This window comes from Python bivittatus, unplaced genomic scaffold (genome assembly GCF_059951505.1).
Source record: "Python bivittatus isolate LINGU-HERP-01145 unplaced genomic scaffold, Pbiv_v1 ctg000480_np1212, whole genome shotgun sequence".
Classification (NCBI taxonomy): Eukaryota; Metazoa; Chordata; class Lepidosauria; order Squamata; family Pythonidae; genus Python; species Python bivittatus.
In genome coordinates, this window is record NW_028277075.1 from 1,837,336 (window position 1) to 1,852,189 (window position 14,854).

Genomic DNA, 14,854 nt, shown 5'->3' on the forward strand with positions numbered 1-14,854 from the left:
CACTAAAATCAGAAGTCACCCAACGCGATGGAATCCTGGAAGAATCAGGATGAGGAAAAGGAAAAAATAAATATACAATGTGTAATTAAACTTTGGGATTCGCTACCACAAAATGTGGTGCTGCCTACCAGCTTGACTGGCTTCAAAAAGGGGTTGGACCAATTCACAGAAGATATGGGAATCAATGGCTGTTGGTCTTGATGGCAGCGTGACTGTCTCTGAAGGCCATCTGCTGAGAGGCTAGTGGGCTTCCTTGTGCAGTTGGTTGGCCACTCTGAGAACAGACGGCTGGACTAGATGGGCCAGGGGTCCAATCCAGCAGGGCACTGCTTACAGTATGTTTGTACTATGCTCAGAATTGGTAAAATATTTTTGTTAATTTTAAGTAGATTGGGTCATAAGAAACTTCTAGTTTTCTACCAAAAAGATTTTAAATAGATCTTTTATATGGTGACCTCATTCATTTTATGACCCCATTAACAATCAAAAAGGGCCTTTATAAGCAACAGAATTTAGAAATACTACATCTTTATCACTTCTATTAGGTCATAAATCTTTGAATCTGATTATTGACTTCCTTGCTCTATAGATTGAGAAAATTGAGTGAAGTATTGCGTTGTTTAAAATGTAAGAGAAAAAGATATTGCTGCTTGCTGTATTGTTAAAAATTTCCAATAACAGGAAAAACCACTGGATAGGAGCTAGAGCCTTGGTTAAATTCATGAAGCCAAAGAAAGAGTCAACAAGAGAACGATTGAAATCTTCAGCAGACAGCCCTCTGTGTCAGTTGGAAAGCATGGAGACAACAGGTTCACCGTCTCCATCACAGCTGCCCAAGCAGAAGAGTCTGGAAAACACCTCCATAGATTCCAGCTCCATGGAAGACAAAGAGCATAAGAATGGACCCATGGTCAAAGGTAGGTGTTGCGTTTCATTGGAGAGGGAGTTAGCTCTGTAGCACCATCTTGAATTAGCTTTGCTGACAAGGTTTATTAATTAAGAAAATGTTGGGTTTGTAATCTAGCTACAATTAATAATCCCTTCTATCTGGCGCTGAAATTATGGGAAATCAGTAAAAATTAAATGCATACATTTTAAACAAAGCAGGTAAAATATGTTTTCTTGGACATTTTAACAAAATGTGATTAGGAACCTAGGTGAAAGAGTCTGGAGAAAAGAAGTCCAGTTGCCATGACTTGACCTCCAGACAATTCCACCTGGATGACTGAGAATCTTCATAAACATATCTAGGTGAAAGAGCTAGCCAAATAGTCCACCTTATGAGGTAAGGTTATATAGAGAGAATACATTGTGTCTATAGGCTTTAAGGTATTTTCCCTTTCCCTTCATCCATTCAGTAAATATGGACTTTTAGGGTAGTATTGTTGACACCAATTTGTTCCTGTGCAAATCGAAAGCATCTATTGGCATGGTGTTCCTTGTCAAGCTTCAGGACCAAGTGTGCCACTCTGGAATTAATTCTGAAAATTAAGCAAGTGCTTCTTTTACAAGGACAAAGACGTTTGTTTCTTTTTTTGCAGTGCAGACTTATTTTTTTATAGTTAAGTACAAAATGCATCACAGTTCTCAGCAACAAACAAGGCTTTTTCTATGGTGATTGTTGCTCTTCTGAGCCTTCAATTTTCTGAAGATTCATTTTTATTATGACATCATAGATTTACCAAGTTGTTTTTGTTGCCATTTTGTTGTTTTCTGTATTCTTTTGGTGTCCTTTTAAGATTGTATTGCTGTTCTTAGACTTGTATAATAATTTTCTTTTTATTATAACAGTCATGTGGAGCTCTTATAACTTAACTGTGGCTGAACTATTGTACTATTGTTATATGCCACAATATACATGCTAATTCTACGTGTTTATCAAGCGTTAGTTGGTTTCAGCTACATACTGTGATTTTTAGGTGCATTCTACTTAATAAGCTCTGTCTCTAATTGCATTGAGGGGTATTTTTCACTTTATAGGACATTTCCACAAACCCAAAAAGTTCCCCAAAGTTTATTTGTAGACCTGTATAATTTCTCTGCATTGAAAGTGTAATCTGATTTGGTGACAGCAGAGGGAGCAAATAGATAAATGTTGTTTATCTCTATGTGCCTGTGGATGGCTGGCTTGTCTGAATACCAAGCTTCCAGGAATTCCCTTGCATTTTTGGATTTAGCTTGGTCTAAGATGCTGAGTTTCCCAGTTGAAACTATGGTTGAGTCTGTCCATGTGTTGTGAGATTAAGGAGTTTTCATTGTGTCTTTTGACTGTTAGCTGGTGTTCATGGATGCGCTCTGCTAATCTTCTGCCTGTCCTACATAGTGGCTGTAACATCAATACCCAGATAAGCAAGGATTAACTATTCCCATGCACTTTACATGGGGCTGCCCTTGAAGAGTATTTGGAAGCTTTAACTGGTACAAAATGTGGTGGCACAGGCAATTTGCAAGTTACCAATCTGGCAGGAAGGGCATGCTCCGGGTATCATCAGCTGGGGTTGTTGGCTGGTGGGGCCCAGAGGGAGAGCCTTTTCTGTCATGGCACCCACCCTTTGGAATATCATTCTCCCTGAGCTTAGCTTGGCCCTGTCCTTGTTGGCCTTTCATAAGGCCTTGAAAACTTGGTTTTGTGTTCAAGCCTGGGGCCTTGTCCATGGGTTAGAGCTTATCTCCTGGTTGCATGGATGATAGGTTAGATCATGCCCAGCTGCTGTGTGTTTTTATTTGTGTTTTATGTTATATATTTTATGTTTTTATTTGTTTTATTGTAAGCTGCTAGAGTTTTAAAACTGAGATGGGCAGCTATATAAATTGAGTAAATAAATAAATATGCATGAAAGTGTTTGTAACATGTACGAAATTATAATGTATGTTTAATTATAAATACTAGAGCAGCCTTTCTGAACATTTTTACCCTGGAGGAATCCTTGGAATAATTTTCAGGGCTCAGGGACCCTCTGCATGAAAATTGTTGTATCTACAGCTAGCATTGCACAGTGTAGATACAATAATGTACAAATGATGTGTGTTTTTTTCCAGTCACAATCTCTCATGGAACCCCAGCTGAAAAAGGCTGTGCTAGAGGCAGCTGCTGTAGATAGATCTTATCTAACTGATGTCAACCTTACCTGGTTTAGAAATTGCTGTAGAAATGCTTAGTCCTTTTTCATGTTAACAGATTTCTTGGATGTTTGAAATTACATTTTAGTTATTTCTGTTACTTTTTTTCTCTTTTCTGGGGTCTCTGGGTGATAACGTTTAGCAGCGCAACGTAAAAAGATTGCCTTTTTGAGAACCACAAGCAAGACCAAAGAAAAGTCTCCTAAGTCTCCATCGAATAATTCATCTCTCTCTAATCGCCTTTGGTTCTGGTCATCTTCTGACATCCCATCCTCTCCTAATGAACCATTTTCTTTCTCAGAAGCAAAAGATTTCTAACCTCTTCTCTTATCATTTATTTCCAATGCATTTCCAGTGTTTTATTTTTAAATAAAACTATAGCCCCTCTATACACAATCATAGATGCTCAGCATATAACTGAGGCAGAATAAATCCAAGACCAAATCAAGTCAACACGGACAACATTTTCCCATCAGTAAAATGAAGGACCTTATTGCACAATGTGGAACATTTCTTCAGAGCCGTACACTTTAATGAGGCATGAGATACTATGCCCATACTTTTGCAAGTACTATTGGTGATGGTGCACATACTGAGTAAGTGAACTTGTTGTGTACTACACTAATGCTTTGCAGATTTGCCGTGTGCCTCATGTTCTGTCCAGATGTTGAAATAGACTCCTGTTGCTGTGTCACTGGCAATGCATCCTTCTTATAATATTCCATTCTGCATTAAAAATAACTCTCCTAACACCTTTTGCAATATCTCCTATATCCATTGTGCTGCTTGTCTGTTGTCTAATATAATTGCAGTGTAAATATGAAAATGCAAAGACACCTACCATTGATAGATAGCTTAATAATAATATGTGTCTTGCTTTTTTAAAATGCTAAGCCAGCAGTATCTTCAAAATAGCCATTAAAGTTGATTTCTGTTGTGTGATGAGCAAACACCAGTGCAGTTTGATAAACAGCCACAGTTTGCAGCTGTGCTTAGCCAGCTAACACTAATATTCAGCAGATGCTCATCTACATGAAACTACATGAAATTTATTTGTCCTCTGCTGCTTCAGCTGTGGCATGCTTTATTACGTCTAGCATGCTACTTCAATAGCATGGAATAATTTGTGCCTATTCGTTTCCTCTTTCTGCTGTTTTAGTTGGCTTAAAAACTTCATGCTCTTAAAACCAGTTTTTCAAGGAGTGATTTCAAGAGCTTCTAAAATGCGGGAGAAATTTTTTATATATATATATATATATATATATATATATATATATATATATATAATTTTAGATAAGCAGCTCGGTCTCCTTATACTTTTCTCAGACTTAATTTTTTTTTTAAATGATCCAGGTCTTACTTTTTTATTTTTTGGTGGTTTGTACCACTTCTAATTTCATGGAGATCACTCTAGAAACATTGGAATGTGAAAGCCTTCTAATCAGAGCTCATTCTTTAAAACATTCAAGTAGGACGGTTTTTCCAGAAAAGAAGGCATTCAGTTCTCCCCCATATTATTGAATGAATCTTGCTTCATTACTGCGGCAAATTACGTTAAGCTTAACCAAACAGTATTTGCACAATGTAATTCTCTACATGTTTCTTTGAAGTAAATTCCACTTAATTTGGTATAGTTTACTCCAAAGCAATTGTGCTTAGGTTTTCAGCCTTGGAGTAATTTCAGTTACTCTTCTCCTCCCCCCCAATCACATGATATATACATAGCTCCTTCTGTTTTGTAACATGTGTAAAGTACTGTTCATTCTTTTGTCACTCATTAACTGCTTGCTGATCTGACACCAGGTTAGAAAACTGGATAGAAATACATAATATCTGATTATAAATGAAAACACTGTAAAATCAGCATAATTTGATGCTGCTGTTTTTGCCTGCATATACATTTCTAAGGCAATAGGTACCTATGTCATTCATTTCTTTGAATTTTTCTATATCTTCCCATTCAACGTTAGGGGATTCAAATCTGAGGACAGTTTCTTACTGTGGAGGCAGCAGTGACCACATTGAAAATGCAACAGATCCTGCTATTAAACAGTGCTATGTGGAGTCAAGTTCCAGGACTTCCTCTGCTCCAACTACCTATTCAACTTTTACCCCCATCTCTAGACAACCAAACAGACCGAAAGGTACTCATATAGCATGTCTAACTTCATTGGGGATTCTATTTCAGTAAGATATTATTTTTTCCTGAGAAATAAAGTTCAGAAGAAAGAGAACTTTATTTATTTATTTATTTAAAACGTTTATATAGCTGCTCATCTTAAAACAACTCTAGCTGGCTTGCTACCAATAAAACAGTATAAGACAATATAAAGCTAAAAGCAGAAAAACCTGGCGCCACAGCCGCACTTCCCTGATGCACCCACATTCTCATCCCAGCTTGACCTTGCTCTGTCCCAACGTTGGGGGAAGAGCCAGATTTTAAGGGCTGACTGGAAGAATAGAAGGGTAGAGGCCTGTTGAATATCAAGGGGGAAGGTGTCCCATAGGGCAGGGGCTGCAATGAAAAAGGCACACTTCCAAGGACCCACATGATTAAGTTTAAGGGAAGGGACCTAGAGTGTGCCCACTCTATCCTTTGGTACGGTGGACAGACGTCCTCAGGGAGAGGCAGTCCTGCAGATAATGGCTCACATTATACTAGCCAATTGAATATATCACATGCCAAAGAGTAAACATCACTTTAAAAAATGTAACATTTTTCAGGCCATAATTCAGATGGTGACCTGTATGAAAATTCCTCTGAGGCAATGGTTTCCAACAACCAGCACAGTAAGTAAAGACTGGTTTCCTTTTTGCCTTTGATTCTGATCCTGGGGTTGGGTGGGAGTGATCTTCAAATGTTCAAGTTTACTTTCTCAGAAGAAGGTGGCTACAATGGGAAGAATGAAGTAGGAAAGTCCTACTTTAGAGAGAAGTTTTATCCCCAGTTCTTAGGCTTCAGAATAACATAACTTGAAAGGAAATATAGACTTTTGTTCATATTGAAGATGTTTCTTGAAAGATAAGCAGCTATTTTCTACTGAGGCACATTAGTCCATCTACCCCTTGCTGTCAATACTGACAGGTAGCAGTGTTCAGATAGAGATTTTTTTTTTTTTTTTGCATCAACCTGGAAACACTTGCCTGCAAAGCATTTGCTTTACTGTTGACCCATGTTCTCCTCCAGTAAGCTGATTTTAGAGGGAGATTATTCTAGTGGAGAAACACTGCCTTCTTTCTTTCTAACCTGATGCAGCCTGGAAACTAAGACTCCTCTCAGACTCTGATTTCTGTTCCTCCTCCTTCTTGTTTTTTAAATTTCCTGCAGTGTCTGGGTCAAATAGCTTAGAGAACAGTGAAAGTGCATCCAGTAGCAGCTCCCCTTTAAACCTGAAAGGTATGATATTTTCACAAGAATATTCATGTATTACAATCCCTTAATTATTAGACAGGAATGTTAATAAATCTTAATCTATTGGGCAAGGCTTGAATGTTTTCCTGTTCCATAGAAGGCAGATTCTGTGGAATGCATATATGCAAATTAAATCAATAGTTGCATATATGATTAGGTTATCCCTAGCCCTTTTATAAGGATGTGCTCAAATATTTTTTAATAGAATAAAAGAAGGTGACTTTGATATCTTTGAATCTCTTGATACAGGATCTTTCGACCATATTCGTGACAGATCTGAAAGTTTTAGCAGTGAAGACATAGTGCTAATGAAAGATATGCCTGGCACATCTAGAGATGGTCTATTTTATTCCACCTCTTCTGCAGTTGTGGGTTCAAACACTAAGCACAGTTCCACATTTAATAAGAATGGCATGTTATTATTTGATATATCTCAGAAAAGCAATCAAATACAGAAGCAATCTGTTAAGCACCGATCTGCCTCTCCGGGTAATGAAATGGTAACCTTAGAAGAATTCCTTGAAGAAAGCAACAGATTATCTCCAATGAAAGTAAGCAAATTATCCAGAAAACACATTTTTGTCTGTATGGGGATGGAAGCTGGTAAGATCATCAAGGGAAAGTGCTACATTACATACTATGGGACCCTGGTTGGTATGAGTGCTGGATAAACCTGTGTAGAGTTCCACTAACAAGATTCTCTCCGTCTCTGTGTGTGTATGGTTCTGTTGATAAAATTCATGGACATTATTGTTAATTGGAATAACACATTAGCATGCTTAATTTTATATTTAGGTAATTACAGCATTTCAGTTTATTTGCCACCATAGGAAGCAGAATGGAGGTGAAATTAAAGTATTGGAGTATTATTAGAGTAGGGGTGGGTAATGTTTGATATATATGGAAGTTTTACTACAGCAGTATACCTTTTTAAATGGAAATAGCACAGGCTAAACTGGCATGCCGACAAAGTTCTGACCTTTATCATATTTATTTGCAAGAATGCACCCCAGTGTTTGCTTGCTTGCTTGTTTGTGACGGGAAGACAAAAATAATACGGGATGCAAACTTGAAGACTAGAAAGGCTAAAAAGAGTTTTGAAAAACAATCTCACTGGTTTGTCTCCTAGTAAGTAGGTGTTCTGACATGTGCTCTATGGCAGGAATTCAGTGAGAAATGTCCATTTTCAAAAAGAATATATACCCCTTAATTAGGATGACATGTCTGGAGGCCCTTAAAGAAAACAGCCTATATTTCCCAATCTCATTGTTTCCATTAGGCTGTAATCCCTATAAAGTGTCCACTTCTATGTACAATCCAAATGGATTTGTATTTATGTTCATTTAAGATTGCAATCTTATTCTCACTCCAGACATCCTCAAATGCCACTGTCAGGCATTAATCTCAATATGGTTAATATGCAACTCACTTCAGAAGCCCTACTACAGCTCTACAATACCCATTTGGTCTGGATTTTATACCAGATTGTTCTTAAATTGTGCTACGCAAGCATTTTGCTAAAAGCATTTTATGATGTCCTTTATGTGTTCTCTTTTCTGCTTGAAAATTATTCTACCCAAGAACTTCAAAATGTTTTTGGATTGTGTCTATGTGTCTGCTTGCAAATAAATGGCTATGGATACTAATACATAAGTGCAGCTAGTTGTCAATAACTTTGTTTGGTCTGACCCTGCATTAAAACTGTTTTGTATTTCATGCTGGACGTAACTTATATGAAGAATTCATATTTTTGTGATAAATAATGGATATTCATTAAGTTGCTGATTTTGTTTCATATTCCCACAATTCTTTTTAGGATATTTCTAGTAAAGATGATTTGCTGAGTGACTATTTCAGAAAAGCCAATGAGCTTCCATGTACTGGAGGTCACTTTCCTCAGGCACACAGGAAGGAGCCAAGCAAGACACCTACCAGTTATGTCACTCCAACTATAAAGATGCCTGGCGCTGCTGAAGATGGAAGGCTAGCTAAACCGGGCCACTACATGAAACCAAATCTTAAACCATCCGAATCAGAACTTGTGGCAAACTCCAATAAGCTTACCCATGGACTTCGAAATCAGGCCAGTCGAGCATCAAAGCCATTGGTATCCCCTCAGCAGACCAATAACATGGGCAGGCAGAGCACATCATTGAACCGGGCCTATAGCTTGGCTTCAGCAGATCTTCTCAGAGCCACTGGCCCAGATGTGACCAGACGGTATGAAAGTCTTCCAAAGCCTGTGACTGCTGATATCCGAATAGGCAAGGACTCAGACGTCCAGACTTCCCAGCTGCCTTTGGCTTCTACTTCTCAGAGCTCTCTGAGAGAGAGGTCACAGTCTGCAAAGATAATGGGTTCTTTGCAAAACGTTGATTCTCGCTGTCGACAGCTTGATGTTAGGCGCCTTTCTCTTGCCCCTCCAAAAGATGAGAGGTCACTCTTGTTTCCTCCGTTTTCTTATTCTACCACCACTTCTAAGGATGATCTTTCTTCTCAGCCACAGGAACGGGCAAAAGTACATTTGGAGCAGCATTCTTCTCTTCCACAATATGCACCTAAAACCAAATCCAAGCCATTGTTGCAGAGTGGGGAGGTGGCCACTGTGACTCCTATCAGAATTGTTCCCAACAGTACAGAAGGGAACAATCCCCAAGCAGCTGGTTCAACTGACATCTATGTTGCCAAATGCCAGAATCCATCACCAGAAAATAAAGTTTTGGCAGGGGGCATTGAGGAAACAAACAGAGGGCTTGGTTCCAAGAACCCTCCTTCATCACCAGATCCCCCTGTTGATCAGCAAACTGTTTGGTATGAATATGGTTGTGTGTGACTCCTCAGTTCCACTTTGCCAAGGATTGTATAAAATATGTTTCACTACTGAAAATTGGTGGCACTGGGAATTTTGCTAAACACTGTTGTCTTAACTGTCTTCTGGAGGCTTTACAGTTCAGTAGAAACATGTATTTGCATACTTGAGGTTCAAAACTGGAACAATTCTGGAAGACTGAAATGATTTAAGCATCTCCTCTTCTTCAAGTCCAGGATCATACTCACCATAGTATAGGATGCTTACCATTAAGTCCTCTTGTGCCTTTTGCAGGCCCTTTTCTTCTTTTACTATTTGGGAAATTGTATCTGTGTGTTTGTCTACTGAGCTCAAGCCTTACTCAGTTTAGAGACAATTCCGTCTTATTTTTAAATACCATCTTTTTTTACAAATCTGAAATGTTCTTTGGGGTATTGTTAAAAGCAGCATGATGCAAGCATGCTGCCTTTACGCTGGTGGTTATTTCATTACCAGTTAGCGGCTTTCTAAATATCCTGGCTTCTTTGCTGCACTTACAGTAGTATGCAGTAGAGATGCTGCCTTTTTATATATGTCTAATATTTGTATTGAAAACACTGGAAATAATGCAGCCTTATTGAGGGGCATGGTCTCCTTTAAATGGCAACTTTTCATGCACTGGACTAATCTGTTTACTACTCCATGCATTAAATCACTTAATGGCTCCACTGGTTGCCTAGAGAACCTGTACAGTCAGTCTGCTCTCCTAATGTGTACAGTTCTTTTGCCTAAATGATATATAGGAGATTCTTTTAATGATGCCCATGGCTATTGCAATGTTGAAACTTGCAAACTATCTCAATAAATAATTGCAAGTTCAGGCCTTGGTTCTAATTTGGTCAGCATGATCTATGTAGAAACCAAGTTTCATTTATATACATATTTTTATGAAATCATATTTATGCCCAGATGAAATATTTTACTCTATGAGTTTCATTGACTCCTTGTGCATATCTCCTGATTTGTTGTTTTGCTTATAAAGAGATCCTCCTTTCTAACAGATTAACAGAATCATAAAACTTCTCTGGATTTGTGATTTATGATAGAAAAAACTGAATCTGTAACAGATCTCACACAACCAGTGACTAGAGTGTGTCATAGTTTGTAGCAGTCACATTGTGAGAAGAGCAAGTTTGTCTGTAATAAAGACTTTTTAAAATACAAATATGTCAAAACTGTCACTTTCTCCCAGAAAAAAATGTATCATTGAGCATTGCTGTAAAATGTAGGCTGTCACAGATGCACACCCTTTTTAGCAAAGCTTTAATACGTGTGAGTGTGCGGGGGTGGTACCACCTCCTTGTAACTTCAAAGTATGATTCCTCATCTTAATATTTATAGAAGTACATGAATTTTCTTCCATGGTACAGCAAAACCTTCTAAATGTATTTAATAAATGTATAACATAGTACATATTTTCCCAAACCAGACATAAGGACAATGTTTGCTTGGTTAATTCTGCAGTCAGTTACAGTCCCAGCACATCTGGAGGCTGCCATGTTGGGGAAGGCAAGTTCCACAAAGGTATCCGTAACTTGTGTTGTTTGTTAACAGAGTTCTATAAAAATTCTTGACAGGTTTTTAATGCAAGTTTACTGTAATATTTCTCCTTGAGGGGACTGGTTGACATTGAGAGGCAACTGAGTTATATGTAATGGAATAGTCCATTACTTCCTGACTTTGCATGAATGCAATACAGTGCTTCAATTTCAAGGGAGGATATCTGTCCTGCTTATATGGAAATGACTGTGAACGTGTGATAAATCTTGATGCAAGATGTGGTGGATTGCCCCCCCCCCAGCTCCCATGAGCACTTAAAATCTTACTACAACCTTCCTACAACACCTGGGAAGATCTGCAGCAGTAATGCTACCACTAGCCACTTTCCTGGAGAAATTCTCTCTGCTTTGGTTTACTCTGGAGGATGCTAGGAGCAATCTTCCTTTCACCAGTAGTTTAACCATAAGGGAGAAATGTGGCTAACATCAGGAATTGAAGTCTTTACTATGTATATCAAGATTAAAGAACTAAAAGAAAGTTGAAAAGGCACAAAAGGAAAAAGACATGAACAATGGCTTATGGAAACATTGAGTTTCTAGTACAGAAGATGACAAAATATGGGCTGGACTATGCTACCATTAGATGAGTCTATATCAGTAGCTCTGCATCAGACTGGTGGGAAGTGTGGAGTGGTGTACTGCAAGGCTTCGTTCTAAGCTTTGTGCTGTTCAGCATTTAAATGTAAATTACTTGGATGGCAGGCTAGAAAATAAACTTGCCAATTTTTCAGACAACTAAGGGTATGGCAAACATCTTAGAGGACAGCATCTAGATTTAAGATGATCTTGACAGGCTGGAACAATGAACAGAAAGTAGCAAGGTGAATTTCAACAGAGACAAATCCCTACCATAGGGTAGGAAGAATCAAAGACAGGAGTATAGGATGCAAAGCATATTGGACAGCAGTACATGTGAAAAGAACCTGGGTGCCTTGGATCCCAAGCTGAACATAAGCCTAAAGTATGACAGCTACAAAAAAAAGCCAATGCAAACCTAGATTGCATCAATCAAAGTCTAATGCCAAGCTCAAGTAACTGTTCATCTGTTGCACTGGTCATGTGCCTTGAATATTACAGCCTGTGATGGACACCATATTTTAGGAAGGGCATTATCAAATTAGAATGTGTCTAGAGTAGGCAACCAAGATGATAAGGAGTCTGGAAAGAAGAGCATACAAAGAAAATTAGAGGCACTGGGCTTGCTTAGCCTGGAGAAGAAAAGAAGGCAGAGAAATATACTTGATAATAAACTGAATATTTTAATTTATTTGTTTATTCATCAAATTTGTCACCGCCCATCTCGTGAAACGACTATATGAAGCAGCAGTGTGATGTGGCTGCAAAAAAACAATACAAGCATAGCTTCCAAATCGCAGGAAGCAGTAGTTTCACTCTGTTCTGCTAGATTGAACTTGATCTCAGTTTCTGTGTTCCGTTCTGGGCAGCACACTTTAAAGCACAATCTTTTGAAAGAGATTACAGAAATTGAATTATGTTTAGCCTTGAGAAGAAAAAACCTAACAGGATGTAACAGCAGCACTTTCATAGAGGTGCTATTTCCTCTTCTCTGTCATCCCAGAGCACAGGACAATGGTCTTAACTTACTGAAAGGCAGATTGTACAAAAAGCTGTTTGACAGTGAAACCAATGGCTAAGCAATATTGCAGACACATTCATTGGAGATGCTTGAGCTTGGATTCCTAAGCTGAGTGGGGAGTTACACCCAGTCCTAAATGTCTGCTTTCTACATTATGATTCTCCAAGATGTGCTACCTACAACCCTCCCACAAACACAGGTCTACTCCCCAAAGAACCACTAACAGGAGAAGGGAGGTCAACAACAGAATATGGAAAGAGGCCAAAGATGGAATAGAGCAGGAGTAAGCCACTTGTTGTCTTTCAGGTCATCTATCCTACAACTCCATCTGTCCTGATTTTTGCATCGATGACTGACATTAGCGAAAGTTGTAGTCTAAAAGATTCATGAGGCAATGGGTAGACTCATCTCTCTACTAAGTGACTGAATTAAGTTTAAAAATCATGAGAATATTAATCGTTATGTTACTTAAAATGTCATATTGGTATATCAAGCATAAAGACTTGGAGGAAAGAACAATTGCTTTAAAATGGCATATCCTTTATTTGTATTTTCAGGAAACATAAGCAGTACAAGAGTTTTATTCTGATATTTCCAAGGTTAAGCAGGAGGATCCCAAATTTGGTATGTAGGTTGAGACAAATCTATTCATATTATGTTTTTCCCCATGACTTTTAACATGTTTTCAGATGTAAGGTTTGTTATTTTTCCTGCCACCAGACAGTTTTTTAACCTTGTGTTTATATTAAACCCTTATCAATTGTTGCAGCATTAGACAAGCCTACTTGCTTTTTAAATTAAACTGTAAACAGTGAAACCACACAGAAATAAAGTGCAGAAAATACAGGCAGTGGATTGTCCTCTAATGTAGTCACGCATACGCACATACCTATAACTTTAGGATAATACTTTGCCAGATACATAAAATGAAGTGAAATCCAGAAAAGGTTATGAATATATACCTATAAAAATTATGCAACTCAATATGGTGGGTGCAAATGTGTCTTTTCATTACTCGCTCAGCCAGTATGATTTACAGACTGGAGCCAGTATTGAACTAATTGCAGAATTTAGTACTGATTGGTAAGGAGAAACTACAGGAAGGTAAATTGGGTTAACCTAAAGTATATCAGTGCTAAAATAACTCAAGAGCCCGTTTGGTGCAGTAGTTAAGGCACCAGACTAGAAACCGGGAGACCATGAGTTCTAGTCCTGCCTTGGACGGGAAGCCAGCTGGATAACTTTGGGCCAGTCACTCTCTCTCAGCCTAGGAAGCAGGCAATGACAAACCACTTCTGAAATCTTGCCAGGAAAACTGTAGGGACTAGTCCAGGCAGTCACCAGGAGTCAACAATGACTCGAAGGCATCATCATCGTCATCCAGATCAAAAGGATAGGTAGTAAATGCCAATCTCTTGGAATACCAGTAACTATCCAAGTGCTTTCAAATAGCTTCAATCAGAAGGTTTAGACCTAAACTGAGATTTCTGATTGCAGAGATTCAGGTGACGTTACTGGAGTTTGAAAGATCTTCTGATTGTCCATGATGATATAATGCCTTCTTAAGCTTGACAGTTTCTTGGCAACCCTTTGGTTGATTATGTGCCATCAAGTTGGTGCCGACTCTTACCGATCACATTGATAGATATTATCATGATGATCTGTCCCTAACCTGATCTTTCAGGTCTTCCAGTGGTGTACCCATTGCTACTATAGACTGAGTCCATCCACCTTGCTGCTGGTTGTGCTCTTCTATCACTGTGAATAGTTCAGTTAAAACATAAGTGCCATGGCAAAAAGAACAGAAAGTCCCCTGCAAGGAATTTATGGAAAGGATTGAAAATACACATGCCTCTCAGAAGTTCATCTGTATCTCAGGCTACATCCCTAAAAGCAATGGGTGGAACCAAAACAAAAGTAATTATTTTATTGGATTCACATTTAAATTAAATGCACTATATGTGCAAGGAAAAAGAGACGTTCATCAAGCATTTTACTTTTAAAATGAAAAGATCACCTTAGATTCACTAAATACAGTTACAGAGGCAGATGAAGAGTTTATGGGGGGATAGATAACCTTAAATTCAGGATCATTTTTCTTTCAGGTAAATAAAATAATCAAGATTATTGTTCTCCATGTATTCGTGTATTCAATTAGAAATAAAAATAATTTAAATGCCACATTAACAAGTGTGACTTGTAATTTTATAACAACTTTTGGAGGTCTCTGGAAACCATATCCAAGACATTTTGGATGTGGCAGCCATGCAGTCCCTTATAGAATATTATGCATAGTTCTGGTGAAAAATGTAAGATCT

General features: G+C 38.2%; 1 protein-coding gene across 2 annotated transcripts in view; it reads left to right on the top strand.

Moving 5' to 3' along the window:
- CCDC88C (coiled-coil and HOOK domain protein 88C) overlaps window positions 1-14,729 on the top strand; it is a 106,390-nt gene extending 91,661 nt beyond the window's left edge. Inside the window, exons 26-31 of one of the 2 annotated variants that reach the window (XM_088145231.1) lie at window positions 682-917; window positions 5,091-5,264; window positions 5,845-5,910; window positions 6,449-6,517; window positions 6,782-7,083; window positions 8,349-14,729. In XM_088145231.1, the coding sequence (XP_088001357.1) occupies window positions 682-917; window positions 5,091-5,264; window positions 5,845-5,910; window positions 6,449-6,517; window positions 6,782-7,083; window positions 8,349-9,365 (1,864 nt within the window). In that variant the 3' untranslated portion in view covers window positions 9,366-14,729. The remainder of the gene's footprint in view (window positions 1-681; window positions 918-5,090; window positions 5,265-5,844; window positions 5,911-6,448; window positions 6,518-6,781; window positions 7,084-8,348) is intronic. The other variant, XM_015888880.3, reaches the window with a different exon arrangement.
- The last annotated feature ends 125 nt before the right edge of the window (window positions 14,730-14,854 follow it).